We start from the raw sequence: 16,981 nt of genomic DNA, 5'->3' as shown, positions 1-16,981 counted from the left end.
TTTAAAGGCAGCAGGGACAGTCGCAGTGGAAAGTGAGAGGTTGAGAATGTGACAGATAAAAGGAATAAGAGTAGGAGAGATGGCATTAAGAAGGTGGGTGGGAATGGGATCAGAGGAACAGGTGGTACATTTTGAGGAAGAAAGGAGAAGTGTAGTTTCCTCAATAGTAACTTCAGGAAAGGAGGAAAGGGAATGAGGGGAAGGAGAGAGAGGGGAACGGACTAGTGGAGGGAGAGCTGGTGAGGTAGAGAAAGCAAGGTTTATCTTTTGAACCTTGTTGTGAAAGAATTCAGCAAGGGTCTGAGGAGATAATGAAGGTGGAGTTGGGGGAGGGGGCACCTTGAGGAGAGAGTTCAATGTGGTGAAGAGAAGTCGAGGATTAGAGCCAAGAGAGTTGGTCAGTTGGATATAATAATCCTGTTTGGCACGTAAAAGAGCAGATTGGAAGGAGGTCAGCATGAACTTAAAGTGTAAGAAATCAGCAAGGGCCCGAGATTTCCGCCAGAGGCGTTCGGCGGAGCGGGTACAGGAACGTAGGTAGCGGATATTAGAAGTCAGCCAAGGTTGGGGTTTTGTACGCCTTACAGGGCGGGTCATCAAAGGTGCAAGAGTGTCTAAGGCAGAGGATAGAGTATTGTTGTAAGAAGAAACAGCCTCGTTGACAGACGTGGATGGTGCCACAGTAGAGAGGAGGTTTGAAACATGGGAGGATAGAGATGAAGGGTCAATGTCGTGAAGATTCCTAGATAAATTAGATAGGATAGGACGGGACTGGGAGGGAGGAGATTTAAGTGTGAAAGTTATAAGATGGTGATCAGAGAGGGGAAGATCGGAGGCAAGGAAACTAGAGGGTGAACAGTTGGAGGAGAAGATGAGATCAAGACAGTGACCATTTTGATGAGTGGGGGAGGTGGAGCATAGTTGGAGATTAAAGGACGACGTTAAAGCGAGTAACTTGGAAATATAAGAGTTGGAAGGATCATTAGCAGGAATATTAAAGTCACCAAGGATGAGAGAGGGGGAGGAAGGATCATGGAAGAAGGCAAGCCAGGCATCAAAGTCACTGAGAAAGGATGAAAGGGACTTATCAGGGGGACGATAAATGACCGCTATTCGAAGAGGCAGAGGAGAGAAAAGGCGGATAGAGTGGACTTCAAAGGAGGAAAAACAGTGAGATTGAGGTGGAAGAAGGGGTTGAAATCTGGAGGAGGGAGAGAGAAGTAGTCCAACACCGCCCCCACGGCCAGCAGGGCGAGGAGTATGTGAAAATAGATAACCGCCATGGCATAGGGCTGCGACTGAAGCAGAGTCATCAGGGCAGAGCCAGGTTTCTGTTATGGCGAGCAGATGGAGGTGACGCGAGATAAAGAGGTCCTGGATATAGGGGAGTTTGTTACAGATAGAGCGGGCATTCCATAGGGCGCAAGAGAAGGGCAGAGAAGAGGAGGGGAGTAGAGGAATAGAGATGAGGTTAGAGAGGTCACGGTGAGATCTGTAGAGTTTGGATAATAGTTGGTGAGGAGGGCCAGGATTGGGATTGATGTCACCAGCTGAGAGTAAGAGAAGGAGTAAAAGAGAGCGGAGGAGAGTAGGAGAGGTGTGGCCACGAAGGCGTCGAAGGCGAGAGGTATTTAGGTGGAATGGGGAAGGCAAAATGGAGGGAAGAAAGAGACGGAGATTAAAAGCCAAGAGGGAGGAAGAGGGTAGGAGAGAAGGTGAGGTGATGAAGTCAATGGATGGGAAGTGAGTTCCTGTAGTGGAGAGAGGTAGGGGGTGAGGGAAAAGATTAGGAAGGGACAGAGCTAGGAAGAGAATGTGAATAGGGGCCATAAACGATTAAGGTACTTTAGCAACTGGAAAAAGATTAGATACAAAGAGAAAAATGCACCTAGAGCGGAGGCCCTGAGTGGATCGGGGTGGACCTGGGTGTCACCCCGGAGAAGGCTGTAAGGATATGCAGATGAGCTGCAAGTCCTCCACAGCACCTGAAAGGCAGCCGGTAGTAGAGGTGGGCACCTCTCAGCTGAGGAAAGGCTCACCAGGGGTTAGGCTGAAGCCAGCATTCCTCCCCCTGAGGGTCGCCTGATCCTAGCCAAAATAATGAGTGGAGTGGAACAGGTGGATGTGAAGCGTCTGTTCACACTTTCCAAAAATACTAGGACTAGGGGGCATGCGATGAAACTACAGTGTAGTAAATTTAAAACAAATCGGAAAAAATTCTTCTTCACCCAACGTATAATTAAACTCTGGAATTCGTTGCCGGAGAAAGTGGTGAAGGCGGTTAGCTTAGCAGAGTTTAAATGTTTGTACGTTTGGGAAGCTTGCCAGGTGCCCTTGGCCTGGATTGGCCGCTGTCGTGGACAGGATGCTGGGCTCGATGGACCCTTGGTCTTTTCCCAGTGTGGCATTACTTATGTACTTATCATTTACTATGTTAACTATTTAATATGCATGATATAGATTTGCATACAATGGAGGCAAAGCATGCATTTCTATGGCGTGCATATTCATTGTGGATATCTTGAAAACCAGACCGGCTTGGTGTGTTCTGAGGAGTGGGTCAGAACCCCTGTTCTAGAGAGAGCTGTATCCTCTTGCAGGGATGCTAGTTTTTGCCTGAATATCCTGTGGGTTTCCATAAGTAGAATGGTAAATGGACAGGAGGGGTGGTTCTGTTTGCATAATTGTTGGTCATCCCATTCTCAGCAATGGAAAGGAGAGTGATGCAGGGTCATCTCAGATTGTGAGTGTTGATGGCCCTTTGTTTTTTGAACCTTGGACTCTTACTGAAAGCAGTCCCCCCATCTCCCCCCCCCAGATTTATATCCGCAGCACAGATTGTGACCGAACCCTGATGAGTGCTGAAGTGAACCTGGCTGGTTTGTATCCTCCTGAAGCCAGCCAGTTCTTTAATCCCAACATTTCCTGGCAGCCGGTACCAGTACATACAGTACCTGAATCTGAGGACAGGGTAAATTGCTGCGTTGTACCTCTCCTCCCTTCTACCTTCTTACTCCTGGCCTTTGAAGATATTGATGCCGTTCTAGGCAGTGTAAAAGTTTCATGTTGTGAGGGCTCATATTCAGATAAAGTTTGTTTAGAGCAGCATGCAGAGAGCTAGTGCTGTTGGTACAGCTGTGGGTTAGTAGAACAGCTTTATTTTAAGCATACTTTAGTATATTATTTTATGTTTTTACACTGGATCAGTCTTTGAAATGTATCCATTTACAAATTTTAGTCCCATCACCATAATGTGTGATCTTTCCCTCATTGGGGGCATCTAGATTAGACATTTTGAGGGAGTCATCAATATTGGGCTTGGAGATCTTACAAATACAGAGGTTGGGATCTTCACTCTCAGCTTTCAATATTTTTAAATTTAATCCCTGAGGCAGATGTTCGTGCTAAAACACAGCTTAACGGAGCTTAACCGAGATTGGATAGCAGAGCCGGTAGTGGGAGGCGGGGCTGGAGGTTGGGAGGCGGGGATAGTGCGGGGCAGACTTTTACGGTCTGTGCCAGAGCCAGTGGTGGGAGGCAGGACTGGAGGTTGGGAGGCAGGGATAGTGCTGGGCAGACTTATACAGTCTGTGCCAGAGCCGGTGGTGGGAGGCGGGGATAGTGCTGGGCAGACTTATACAGTCTGTGCCCTGAAGAGCATAGGTACAAATCAAAGTAGGGTATACACAAAAAGTAGCACACATGAGTTGTCTTGTTGGGCAGACTGGATGGACCGTGCAGGTCTTTTTCTGCCGTCATCTACTATGTTACTATATCAGGGCTTCAATTTTACATTTTAAGCATTAAAAAACAAACAAAAAAGAATGGTTGTTGATAGAAGAATGGTGGATATTTCTCTGTTACATGGATTGTTTAAAGATGTAGTTTCAATTCCTAGTTGACTTATCTGCAGTTTTGTGGTTTTTATCTTTAATCTTTGTGTGTGTGTGTGGGGGGGGGGGGGGGGGGGGGGGGGGGGGGGGGGGTCTAGCCCCAGCACTCACCCCATTTACGTTTCATATTTTCTCTGTCTCTCTCTCCATCACACTTACATTTCAGTACTCTCCCTCCTCCTATCATGACTGATTATTGTTTCTTTTGTTTTTGGCTCAGCTGCTGAAGTTCCCATTATCAAACTGTCCTCGATACCAGCAGCTGCAGAGAGAGACACGTCAGTCCGCCGAATACATAAATAAAACTCAAGAGAATAGGGTAGGTTGGAGGAGGGTGAAACAGATACATGAACTGAAAATTCAGAATAATTGTCAGTGGGGAAAATGCATGTTGCAATATTGGAACTATCCAATAATAACCCTTTCCTCCCCCCAATCCTTCTGATAGGATGTGATCTGGAAGTGGTAATATCTGTTTGCACTGATGGTTGCAAGCCTCTTAGAGGGACTTGGGTGTCCTGGGGAAATGGGAAGTTCAATAGCACATGAGATTCACTATAAACAAGTGCATGGGCTATGCCGAGGACAAAACACTGAAGCGGTACTCGCATCAGTTTTTTTAGGACATTAAAATGTGAAATTCCATGAAGCAGAGTATTACTCGAGGGTGTGAAACTTTAATGAATTGGAGGCAACATGAACTCCTGCTTTAAGACGCTAAGAATATATATGTTTTTATGAAGGTCCTCATTATTAAAAACATGTACAATTTGATGTATTGCACTCTATACTTGGATTTTGCTGAGGCCAAAAGAGTGAGCTTACAGAATGGGTCTGTGTTTTGGGTGTATACTTAGAAAAAGACCAGGTCACTGCTAGATGGAAATCTTCCAGAACAATCCCCCCCCCCCCCCCCCATTCACACAAACACACACAATGCCGGATCAGCACCTCCTGCTGCTGGCAGTTTAAAGAAAATTTTGTCTCTCCTTTTTCTACCATGGTATTGAAATAGTGGGAAAGGATAGGAGAGAAACAAGTGGGGGAGGGGGGGGGGGGGTGGCTTTGGAGACATCTGGGGCTGGAGTGGTTTGAGAGGACTGTTTTCCATTTTAGAAGGCTTCTGAGGCTGGCAAAAGGCTCTAGGGGCCAAGAAGAAATGTTGCAAGAGCCTTGGGAGGCTGGCAAGGGCTTTGATGTGGTTTGGTGTAAGTGTACCTGTCATCTTTCTCTGCAGAGGTTCATGGAGATGGTGAGAAATGAGACAGGGATTGAGGACGCAAGTCTGGAATCCATCTGGAGTATTTACGACACCCTCTTCTGCGAGGTCAGTTCTAGCTGGTCTGTCACTCTTACTACGCAGACAATATGTAATACATTATTTAGTGCTGCTCATCATACATGTGCATCTGTATACAATGTAAACTGATTTAGTTGTACCACAGAAAGGTGGTTTATCAAATGCACAACCCTTACCTTGTGAACCACTACACCAAGGAACGCCTCACTTCTGGCCCCTGGACAGTTAGGAATTCTGTGTATTTTCTGGCTCGTGATATTAGGTTGAGAGAGAGAGTGCAGAGGTGGTACCTGTGAAATAGTCAGCCACATGTAATCGTTTCCAATAGAGAAAAAGGAGTGGGGGTGAGGGGAGGGAGCATTGGAGGAGTGGCTAGATTAGGAACTAGCCTGACAGTTCCTGTTCTGCTCCAGGTTCTCCTGTTACCTGCAGGCTGCCTGGAAAAGAGCAGAACTGGAACATTTAGTATGCTGGAGTCAGAAAAGAAATGGTGGAACTATGTTCAGACCATTCACAGGTGCTCTTCTCTCTCTGATGTACAATTTCCCCCACCCTTATCCAACTGCCACCCACATTTAGAATGACAGGTGATCAATTAAGGAACCCCATGTACTAAAAGGTGAACATGCTTTCAGAATAGCATGCTGTGCGTTAAAATCACCCCAATATGCAGATGAAAGGGTCTTGGATGTAAATGAGGCTTTGTGGGTGTGCAGAAATGTGGTATGCTCCCTCCATATATTTTAACTTGTGCCTCTCAACAACCTAAATGTGAAACTTGCTTTAGACCAGGTATTTAACTTTGTAATTCTCATACTGTTTTAAGGGCTTAGCTAACTGGATACATTAGGGATACTGAAGGAGAAGATGGGCTGTTACAGCAGGAAATACAGAAGGTGTGGCATAGAGGATAGGGGAGAACCACCAACACACACTTGAGCACCTCTTAAACTATTCCATGTGTATATAGAGAAAAATGTTTTCACCCAGTCCCATCAATGCCAACTGTGTTCAAATACTGTTGTATACTGCATAGTGTATAAAGTAAAATGTTGTTTGTAGCTATTGCTAATAAAGGTACAACTCCCAGTTCTAGTCAACGTGAAAGGTTGCAATGCACGTGTTCTGTGGCATGCATGGTTTCAAATAGCAGTCTTGCAGCAGAGGCTGCAGCATGTGAAGCCTTGTCACATTGTTTCACCACCTTGAGATCATCAGACATAACCATCCCAAGGTGCCTCCTAGTGCATGCAGGGCCGTTGGGGGGGGGGGGGGGCGCACTGGGGTCTCTCTCCTCCTGCTTCCAGGCTGCTGGCGCTGCAGTGCCCAGTCTCACTTGCCTGCCCTCGGCTCCGTCGACAACCCCCTCCATCTGCCACCGGGCCCCCTGCATTCAAATCGGCAGCGCCTCACCTCCGTGTGAAAGCAGCAAATCACCTCCCTTCGGGCCCTTCCTCACTGTGCCCTGCCCTCGCAGAAACAGGAAGTTAGATCAGACAAGGGTGGGACACAGGGAAGGACCAAAGAGAGGCGGTCTGCCGCTTTCACACGGAGGTGAGGCGCTGCCGATTTGAATGCAGGGGGCCCGGTGGTGGACGGAGGGGGGCCGTCGATGGGGGTGGGTGGAGACTGGGGCGCTGGCGTGAGAGCAGGAGAGGGAGGCGACAGTGGTAGCGATTGGGGGGAGTGGTGGCCGGGCCTGGCTCGGCTCAGTCTCTCGGCAGCCCTGAGTGCATGCACATCAGCCTCTGTCTAAAGCTTAACTGCCAATCATTAGCCCATGCTTCTAATATTTGTAGATAACCACTTATGTTGAGGTGACAACTCCAGTTGCAAATCTTTTTTTTTTTTTTTTTTTACAACATATTTTTATTGAGATTTTCATTTATCCATAACTAAACATTTCTATAACTTCATATATTTTCCAAACTCAGCAACTTAACAATATTTCGGTAGCTTCCTTATTAAATCCCCCCCTAAGCCCTCCCCCTCCCTTCCCACTAGCATTTTGGTGATGGTAGTAATAACGCTTCCCTCTCATGTTCATATGTTTGCCACAATATCTGAAACATCTTAACCTTTCCTTTTCACAAGGCCGTTAGTTTTGACATCTGATAGATGAGGTCCACCTTGTTAATTATCAGCTGTATTGCTGGTGTTTCTATCTGTTTCCAGGCCCTTGCTAGCATGATCTTGGCTGCCACAAAACATTGAACAGCTAGCTTATGCCAATGTACCTGGATTTTTGGGGGCCGAAGGTGCAGTAGACAGTGTTCTGCTCTACATGGGTATTCCACCTTTACTATCGTATGGACCATCGTTAGCACCTGGGCCCAATACCTTTGGACAGTCCCACCAGATGTGCATGAATGTGCCTCTCTCCCCACACTCCCACCAACATTCTGCTGATATTTGTGGGTATATCTTTTGAAGTTATGGCTGCGCGATAGAGAGTTTCAACAAATATCTATAGATACTCCTCATTCCCTTTCCTCCTTTCCTGAAGTTACTATTGAGGAAACTACACTTCTCCTTTCTTCCTCAAAATGTACCACCTGTTCCTCTGATCCCATTCCCACCCACCTTCTTAATGCCATCTCTCCTGCTCTTATTCCTTTTATCTGTCACATTCTCAACCTCTCACTTTCCACTGCGATTGTCCCTGCTGCCTTTAAACATACTGTGGTCACACCTCTCCTTAAGAAGCCTTCACTCGACCCTACTTGCCCCTCTAATTACCGACCTATCTCCCTCCTTCCTTTTCTCTCCAAATTACTTGAGCTTGCTGTTCACCGCCGCTGCCTTGATTTTCTCTCCTCACATGCTATTCTTGACCCACTACAATCTGGTTTTCGCCCTCTCCACTCAACCAAAACTGCTCTTACTAAAGTCTCCAATGACCTATTACTGGCTAAATCCAGAGGTCAATATTCCATCATCATTCTTCTTGATCTTTCCGCTGCTTTTGACACTGTCGATCACAGCATACTTCTCGATACCCTGTCCTCACTTGGATTCCAGGGCTCTGTCCTTTCCTGGTTCTCTTCCTACCTCTCCCTCCGCACCTTTAGTGTTCACTCTGGTGGATCCTCTTCTACTTTTATCCCTCTGCCTGTCGGCGTACCTCAGGGTTCTGTTCTTGGTCCCCTCCTCTTTTCTATCTACACTTCTTCCCTTGGTTCATTAATCTCATCCCATGGCTTTTCCTACCATCTCTATGCTGATGACTCCCAAATCTACCTTTCTACCCCTGATATCTCACCTTGCATCCAAACCAAAGTTTCAGCGTGCTTGTCTGACATTGCTGTCTGGATGTCTCAACGCCACCTGAAATTAAATATGACCAAAACCGAGCTTCTCATTTTCCCCCCCAAACCCACCTCCCCACTCCCCTCGTTTTCTATTTCTGTTGATGGCTCTCTCATTCTCCCTGTCTCCTCAGCTCGAAACCTTGGGGTCATCTTTGACTCCTCTCTCCTTCTCTGCTCATATCCAGCAGATTGCCAAGACCTGTCGTTTCTTTCTTTACAACATCCGTAAAATCCGCCCCTTTCTTTCCGAGCACTCTACCAAAACCTCATCCACACCCTTGTCACCTCTCGTTTAGACTACTGCAATTTGCTTCTTGCTGGCCTCCCACTTAGTCACCTCTCCCCTCTCCAGTCAGTTCAAAACTCTGCTGCCCGTCTCGTCTTCCGCCAGGGTCGCTTTACTTATACTACCCCTCTCCTCAAGACCCTTCACTGGCTCCCTATCCGTTTTCACATCCTGTTCAAACTTCTTCTACTAACCTATAAATGTACTCACTCTGCTGCTCCCCAGTATCTCTCCACACTCGTCCTTCCCTACACCCCACTCCATGGATAAATCCTTCTTATCTGTTCCCTTCTCTACTACTGCCAACTCCAGACTTCACGCCTTCTGTCTCGCTGCACCCTACGCCTGCAATAAACTTCCTGAGCCCCCTACGTCTTGCCCCATCCTTGGCCACCTTTAAATCTAGACTGAAAGCCCACCTCTTTAACATTGCTTTTGACTCGTAACCACTTGTAACCACTCGCCTCCACCTACCCTCCTCTCTTCCTTCCCGTTCACATTAATTGATTTGATTACTTTATTATTTTTTTTTTTTGTCTATTAGATTGTAAGCTCTTTGAGCAGGGACTGTCTTCTATGTTTGTGCAGCGCTGCGTACGCCTTGTAGCGCTATAGAAATGCTAAATAGTAGTAGTAGTAATACTCCTCCAACAGTCCGGTGGGTAATTTATTAACTCAGTTGCAAATCTTGATGTCATATACAACAGGCAAACCTTTCCTGCTAACCCTTTGGCAATGTCCCTCACAAAGACACTAAACAGAATCAGCCCTAGGATGGATCCCTGGGGCACTCCATTACTCATTTTTTTCTTCTGCATGAATTCTGTTTACCACTACCATCTGTCAGTCCACCAATGTCTAATCCAGTTCACTGCTTTCTCAAATCCTGTGGAATCTCTTGTGTCTCCAAGGAACGAATAAGCAAATCTTTAGGAGAATCCACCAGAACCTCTCTGAGCTCCCTTAAAATCCTGGGAAGTATCTCATCTGGGGCCATGCCTTTGTCCACTTACATTTTGCTGAAAGTGTTTATGAAAAACTGAATCTACTCCAGTCCCATTAATACCTTTGTCAGTATAGCCTTTTGCTTTTCCACATATTTCCTCAGCCTCCAATGTATCTAAAATCTTCTTGTTGACTGTTGCCCATTGTTAGTCAGGATAGCAGATTTTCCTTTCTGCCTCTGTGGCATATGTATTGGGACAGGCTGAGGTGTTTTATGATGCTGGTCCTTCCCCTTGGCAGATCTTTAAGGCACATACTTTAGTTTTTTTGGTTGTTTTTTCTCTTCTCTTGAAATTCATTTTTATTCTTTGCAACTTCTGACCTCAGTACTGACAACTAACTCAATGTGCCAGACTTGCTTTTTATCCAGTTTACAGCAAGGGGGGCTGAACCATGAGAAAGAGGCTTGCACATGCTCAGTTTAGCATGTTTAGTTTGTTCACGGGGCTGGCTCAAGGAATTGTGGCACCCTGAGCTGGCTGTTGCTTGATGTCCCTCTCTTCCTCCGGCATCAGCTCTGTCTTTTACAGTGGTGAGAGCATGTTGCTTTGCGCTCACTACTATGCTCTCCTTCATGCTTTGCCACCAGTACGTGTTGTTGCATTTAAACTTGCAGTAGTGCCAGTGGCCTTGCAGAGGTGAGAGCAAAGCACCCTCTCACCACTGTGAAGGCTGAGCCACTGAAGCAGGTGTTTAGTGGCGAAGCGGTCAATGCTGCATACCTTTACCAAGCAATATAGGGTGGATGTTGTTGTGCAATGGCAGTGCCAGCATCCCAATCACTATAGGGATTACATTTGAATATCCCACAGGTTCTGGAATAGTGGGAAGCTACGTAATGGAAGGAAAAATTAGGTCTTACCTGATTTTTTTTCCATTAGTCCTTCCCACTATTTTAGAGGCCCACCCAAGGTTTCTGAGATATTTAGTGGGTGTGAAGTAATGAGTCAAATAACGACTGTCACCTTGCATGGTGCTTGCTTTATATCTCTTGTTCTCTACAAGTTGTCCAGCAATGAGAGAGCTCCATACATATTTGCTTGTCTGGTTAGGTTAGCGAGTTGTTTAAGGTTGTTGTGTTTATTCCGAGTGTCTTCTTACTGCTTGTCTGCGTAATTACTAAGGAGCTGTACTACATGCCAAGAGAGAGATGTCTTAACTCAGTTTTCAGTTCTCTATCTCCACCTGCTGGTTGATGGACACAACTATTCTCCGAGGACAAGCAGGCTGCTTGTTCTCACGACTGGGTGACGTCCGCGGCAGCCCCCACCAACCGGAAAAAAGCTTCGCGGGACGGTCGGCACGCAGGGCACGCCCACCGCGCATGCGCGGCCGTCTTCCCGCCCGTGCGCGACCGCTCCCGCCAGTTCCTTTTTTTCCGCGCCTGGAGAGAGTCGTGCTTTGCCGCTCTCTCTACTTCAGCCGCCGGATTCTTGCGATCGCGTATACGCGGATCGCGCTTCGTTAATTTAATTTAATTTCCTTTTTTTTTACCTTTCTTTTTACAAAAAAAAAAAAAAAGACTGCGCGTGTGGAGCACGCGCTCCCCTTTTCCCTCGCTTCCAGCGGGGACGCTACATTGCGGCCTAGTGGTCGCTCGGTCGTTTATTTTTTCGTGGTGTGATTTTAGCCACCATTGATGACTTTGACTTCGCCGACGCGATTTTTCCGTCGATGTCCTCGAAGGTCCCGAGTGGATTTAAAAAGTGTGGTCGCTGCGGCCGGCCGATCTCGCAGACCGACACCCACGCTTGGTGCCTCCAGTGCCTCGGGCTGGAGCACAATCTCAAGTCGTGTGCTTTGTGTCTCGGTCTCCGGAAACGGACTCAGGTTGCGAGGCAAGTTCTGCGGGACCGTCTTTTTGGAACTTGCGCCGGCCCCTCGACGTCGACCTCGACGGCATCGGTATCGAAGGCCGGTTCTTCGGTACCGGTATCGATGCCCGAGACATCGGCACCGATGGCAGCGACCCCAGGAGAACAGGTCCCGTCGGCCCGCCGGTCCGCCGGTGAGAGTGGGGTTGAGAGGCCGCGTGGGCAGTCGGCCCCGGTCACTCCCTCAGCTCGTGAGCCACGGGACCGAACCCTGTCTGACCCGGTGCCTCGAGACCGAGGGGGATCGACCTCCTCCTCTTCCATGCCCTCCGGCGCCGGTGACGTGCATCGAAAGAAGGACAAAAAGCGTCGTCACCGGACGCCCTCGGTGCATCCTGAAGAGGAGTAGACGCCGAAGCGTCATCGTCGAGAGGAGAGGTCCCCGTCGGTTGTGGAGGTACCGACGCGTCGGGGTTCCGGCACCTCGGTGCCGTCTCCTGGCTCCCAGCAGCTTCCGGCACCGACACCCTTACCGGCCCCACCGCCTTTCCCGGCAGCGGGCCTGGACGAGTGCCTCAGAGCCATCCTTCCGGGGATCCTGGAAGGGCTGATGCGCCAGGCTGTGCCGGCGCCGGGGGTGCTTGCGCCCTCGGCGCCGATGACTGTGGCGCCGGCGAGCTCTAGCCCAGCGCCGGAGCTGTCGACACCGCTGCCGCTTGCGGTGCCGGTCTCGACTGCTACGCAGGTGGAGTCCCCGTCGACGTCGATGGAGGGAGCTCCGTCCCCGCCGGCGCGGGAGTCCACCGCTCGACGACACCGAGACCTCGGTGCCTCGACGTCGAGCCGGGCCCGGTACAGGACTCAGCTACATGAGCTAATGTCCGATACCGAGGATGAGGACTCGTGGGGGGAAGAGGAGGACCCTAGATATTTCTCCTCAGAGGAGTCTACGGGCCTTCCCTCGGACCCCACGCCTTCACCGGAGAGGAAGCTCTCACCTCCTGAGAGCCTCTCCTTTGCCTCCTTTGTGCGGGATATGTCGATCACCATTCCCTTCCCCGTGGTCTCTGTGGAAGAGCCGAGGGCCGAGATGCTCGAGGTCCTCGACTATCCATCACCACCTAGAGAGTCCTCCACGGTGCCGCTGCACAATGTCCTGAAGGAGACGCTGCTCCGGAACTGGGTGAGACCGTTAACTAACCCCACCATTCCCAAGAAAGCAGAGTCCCAGTACAGGATCCACTCCGACCCAGAGCTCATGCGGCCCCAGTTGCCCCATGACTCAGCGGTCGTGGATTCTGCTCTCAAGAGGGCACGGAGTTCGAGGGATACCGCCTCGGCGCCCCCGGGGCGGGAGTCTCGCACTCTGGACTCGTTTGGGAGGAAGGCCTACCAATCCTCCATGCTCGTGACCCGCATCCAGTCATACCTGCTCTATATGAGCATCCACATGCGGACCAATGTGCAACAGCTGGCGGACCTGGTCGAGAAGCTCCCGCCGGAGCAGTCCAGGCCTTATCAGGAGGTGGTCAGGCAGCTGAAGGCATGCAGAAAGTTCCTGTCCAGGGGTATTTTTGACACCTGTGACGTGGCATCTCGTGCTGCGGCCCAAGGTATAGTGATGCGCAGGCTCTCATGGCTGCGCGCCTCTGACCTGGACAACCGCACCCAGCAGAGACTGGCCGACGTCCCTTGCCGGGGGGATAACATTTTCGGTGAGAAGGTCGAGCAGATGGTGGACCAACTGCATCAGCGGGAAACCGCTCTCGACAAGCTCTCCCACCGGGCGCCTTCAGCATCCGCCCCCACTGGTGGGCGTTTTTCCCGGGCACGGCAGGCTGCACCCTATTCTTTTGCAAAGCGTAGGTACAACCAGCCGGCCCGAAGGCCTCGTCAGGCACAGGGACAGCCCCAGCGCGCTCGTTCCCGTCAACAGCGTGCGCCTAAGCAGCCCCCTGCGCCTCCACAGCAAAAGCCGGGGACGGGCTTTTGACTGGATCCACGGGAACATAGCCGCCCTACAAGTGTCCGTACCGGACGATCTGCCGGTCGGAGGGAGGTTAAAATTTTTTTCACCAAAGGTGGCCTCTCATAACCTCCGACCAGTGGGTTCTCCAAATAGTGCGGTGCGGATACGCCCTGAATTTGGCCTCCCTGCCTCCAAATTGTCCTCCGGGAGCTCAGTCTTTCAGCTCCCATCACAAGCAGGTACTTGCAGAGGAACTCTCCGCCCTTCTCAGCGCCAATGCGGTCGAGCCCGTACCACCCGGGCAGGAAGGGCAGGGATTCTATTCCAGGTACTTCCTTGTGGAAAAGAAAACAGGGGGGATGCGTCCCATCCTAGACCTGAGAGGCCTGAACAAATTCCTGGTCAAAGAAAAGTTCAGGATGCTTTCCTTGGGCACCCTTCTGCCAATGATTCAGAAAAACGATTGGCTATGTTCCCTGGATTTAAAGGACGCATATACTCACATACCGATACTGCCAGCTCACAGACAGTATCTCAGATTCCGCCTGGGCGCACGCCACTTTCAGTATTGTGTGCTGCCATTTGGGCTCGCCTCTGCCCCACGAGTGTTTACCAAGTGCCTCGTGGTGGTAGCGGCCTACCTACGCAAGCTGGGAGTGCACGTGTTCCCATATCTCGACGATTGGCTGGTCAAGAACACCTCGGAGGCAGGAGCCCTCCGGTCCATGCAGTGCACTATTCAACTTCTGGAGCTGCTGGGGTTTGTGATAAATTACCCAAAGTCCCATCTCCAACCGTCCCAGTCTCTGGAATTCATAGGAGCGCTGCTGAATACCCAGACGGCTCGGGCCTTTCTTCCCGAAGCGAAGGCCGCCAATCTCCTGGCCCTGGCTTCGCAGACCAGAGCGTCCCAGCAGATCACAGCTCGGCAGACGTTGAGACTTCTGGGTCATATGGCCTCCACAGTTCATGTGACTCCCATGGCTCGTCTTCACATGAGATCTGCTCAATGGACCCTAGCTTCCCAGTGGTTCCAAGCCACCGGGAATCTAGAAGATGTCATCCGCCTCTCCACCAGCTGCCGCACTTCACTGCTCTGGTGGACCATTCGGACCAGTTTGACACTGGGACGTCCATTTCAAATTCCACAGCCCACGAAAGTGCTGACGACGGATGCCTCTCGCCTGGGGTGGGGAGCTCATGTCGATGGGCTGCACACCCAGGGTATGTGGTCCCTCCAGGAAAAGGATCTGCAGATCAACCTCCTGGAGCTCCGAGCGATCTGGAACGCACTGAAGGCTTTCAGAGATCGGCTGTCCTACCAAATTATCCAAATTCGGACAGACAATCAGGTTGCAATGTTTTACGTCAACAAGCAGGGGGGCACCGGATCTCGCCCCCTGTGTCAGGAAGCCGTCGGGATGTGGCGCTGGGCATGCCAGCACAGCATGCTTCTCCAAGCCACATACCTGGCAGGCGTAAACAACAGTCTGGCCGACAGACTGAGCAGAGTCATGCAACCGCACGAGTGGTCGCTCCATTCCAGAGTGGTACGCAAGATCTTCCGAGAGTGGGGCACCCCCTCGGTGGATCTTTTCGCCTCTCAGACCAACCACAAGCTGCCTCTGTTCTGTTCCAGACTTCAGACACACGGCAGGCTAGCGTCAGATGCCTTTCTCCTTCATTGGGGGACCGGCCTCCTGTATGCTTATCCTCCCATACCTTTGGTGGGGAAGACCTTACTGAAGCTCAAGCAAGACCGCAGCACCATGATTCTGATAGCGCCCTTTTGGCCCCGTCAGATCTGGTTCCCTCTTCTTCTGGAGTTGTCCTCCGAAGAACCGTGGAGATTGGAGTGTTTTCAGACTCTCATTTCGCAGAACGACGGAGCGTTGCTGCACCCCAACCTTCAATCCCTGGCTCTCACGGCCTGGATGTTGAGGGCGTAGACTTCGCTGCGTTGGGTCTGTCTGAGGGTGTCTCCTGGGTCTTGCTTGCCTCTAGGAAGGATTCCACTAAGAAGAGTTACTTTTTCAAGTGGAGGAGGTTTGTCGTTTGGTGTGAGAGCAAGGCCCTAGAACCTCGTTCTTGCCTTGCACAGAACCTGCTTGAATACCTTCTACACTTATCAGAGTCTGGCCTCAAGACCAACTCAGTAAGGAATCACCTCAGTGCGATTAGTGCTTACCATTATCGTGTGGAAGGTAAAGCCATCTCTGGAGAGCCTTTGGTCGTTCGATTCATGAGAGGCTTGCTTTTGTCAAAGCCCCCTATCAAGCCTCCTACAGTGTCATGGGATCTCAACGTCGTCCTCACCCAGCTGATGAAACCTCCTTTTGAGCCACTGAATACCTGCCATCTGAAGTACTTGACCTGGAAGGTCATTTTCTTGGTGGCAGTTACTTCAGCTCGTAGGGTCAGTGAGCTTCAAGCCCTAGTAGCTCATGCTCCATATACCAAATTTCATCACAACAGAGTAGTGCTCCGCACCCACCCAAAGTTCCTGCCGAAGGTGGTGTCGGAGTTCCATCTTAACCAGTCAATTGTCTTGCCAACATTCTTCCCCAGGCCGCATACCCGCCCTGCTGAACGTCAGTTGCACACATTGGACTGCAAGAGAGCATTGGCCTTCTACTTGGAGCGGACACAGCCCCACAGACAGTCCGCCCAATTGTTTGTTTCTTTCGACCCTAACAGGCTAGGGGTCGCTGTCGGGAAACGCACCATCTCCAATTGGCTAGCAGATTGCATTTCCTTCACTTACGCCCAGGCTGGGCTGACTCTTGAGGGTCATGTCACGGCTCATAGTGTTAGAGCCATGGCAGCGTCAGTGGCCCACTTGAAGTCAGCCACTATTGAAGAGATTTGCAAGGCTGCGACGTGGTCATCTGTCCACACATTCACATCACATTACTGCCTCCAGCAGGATACCCGACGCGACAGTCGGTTCGGGCAGTCGGTGCTGCAGAATCTGTTTGGGGTGTAAATCCAACTCCACCCTCCAGGACCCGAATTTATTCTGGTCAGGCTGCACTCTCAGTTAGTTGTTCTTCGTAGGTCAATTTCTGTTGTAAACTCGCCGTTGCGAGGTTCAATTGACCTGGGTTCTTGTTTTGAGTGAGCCTGAGAGCTAGGGATACCCCAGTCGTGAGAACAAGCAGCCTGCTTGTCCTCGGAGAAAGGGTATGATACATACCTGTAGCAGTTGTTCTCCGAGGACAGCAGGCTGATTGTTCTCACCTACCCTCCCTCCTCCCCTTTGGAGTTGTGTGTTTCATCTTTTGCTAGTTATTCAACTGGCGGGAGCGGTCGCGCACGGGCGGGAAGACGGCCGCGCATGCGCGGTGGGCGTGCCCTGCGTGCCGACCGTCCCGCGAAGCTTTTTTCCGGTTGGTGGGGCTGC

General features: G+C 50.4%; 1 protein-coding gene across 2 annotated transcripts in view; it reads left to right on the top strand.

Moving 5' to 3' along the window:
• The window catches only part of ACP2 (acid phosphatase 2, lysosomal), a 73,555-nt gene that overhangs the window by 26,103 nt on the left and 30,471 nt on the right, over positions 1 to 16,981 (top strand). For both annotated transcript variants that reach the window (XR_003941926.1, XM_030200900.1), the window contains exons 4-6: positions 2,819 to 2,971; positions 4,114 to 4,212; positions 5,131 to 5,220. Coding sequence is in view for 1 of the 2 variants with exons in the window: in XM_030200900.1 (XP_030056760.1) it covers positions 2,819 to 2,971; positions 4,114 to 4,212; positions 5,131 to 5,220 (342 nt within the window). In the remaining variant the exon portion in view is untranslated. The remainder of the gene's footprint in view (positions 1 to 2,818; positions 2,972 to 4,113; positions 4,213 to 5,130; positions 5,221 to 16,981) is intronic.

This window comes from Microcaecilia unicolor, chromosome 4 (genome assembly GCF_901765095.1).
Source record: "Microcaecilia unicolor chromosome 4, aMicUni1.1, whole genome shotgun sequence".
NCBI classification, from domain to species: Eukaryota; Metazoa; Chordata; class Amphibia; order Gymnophiona; family Siphonopidae; genus Microcaecilia; species Microcaecilia unicolor.
The sequence above is the reverse complement of the archived record's forward strand: the minus strand, read 5'-3'. Positions and strand labels throughout refer to the sequence as shown.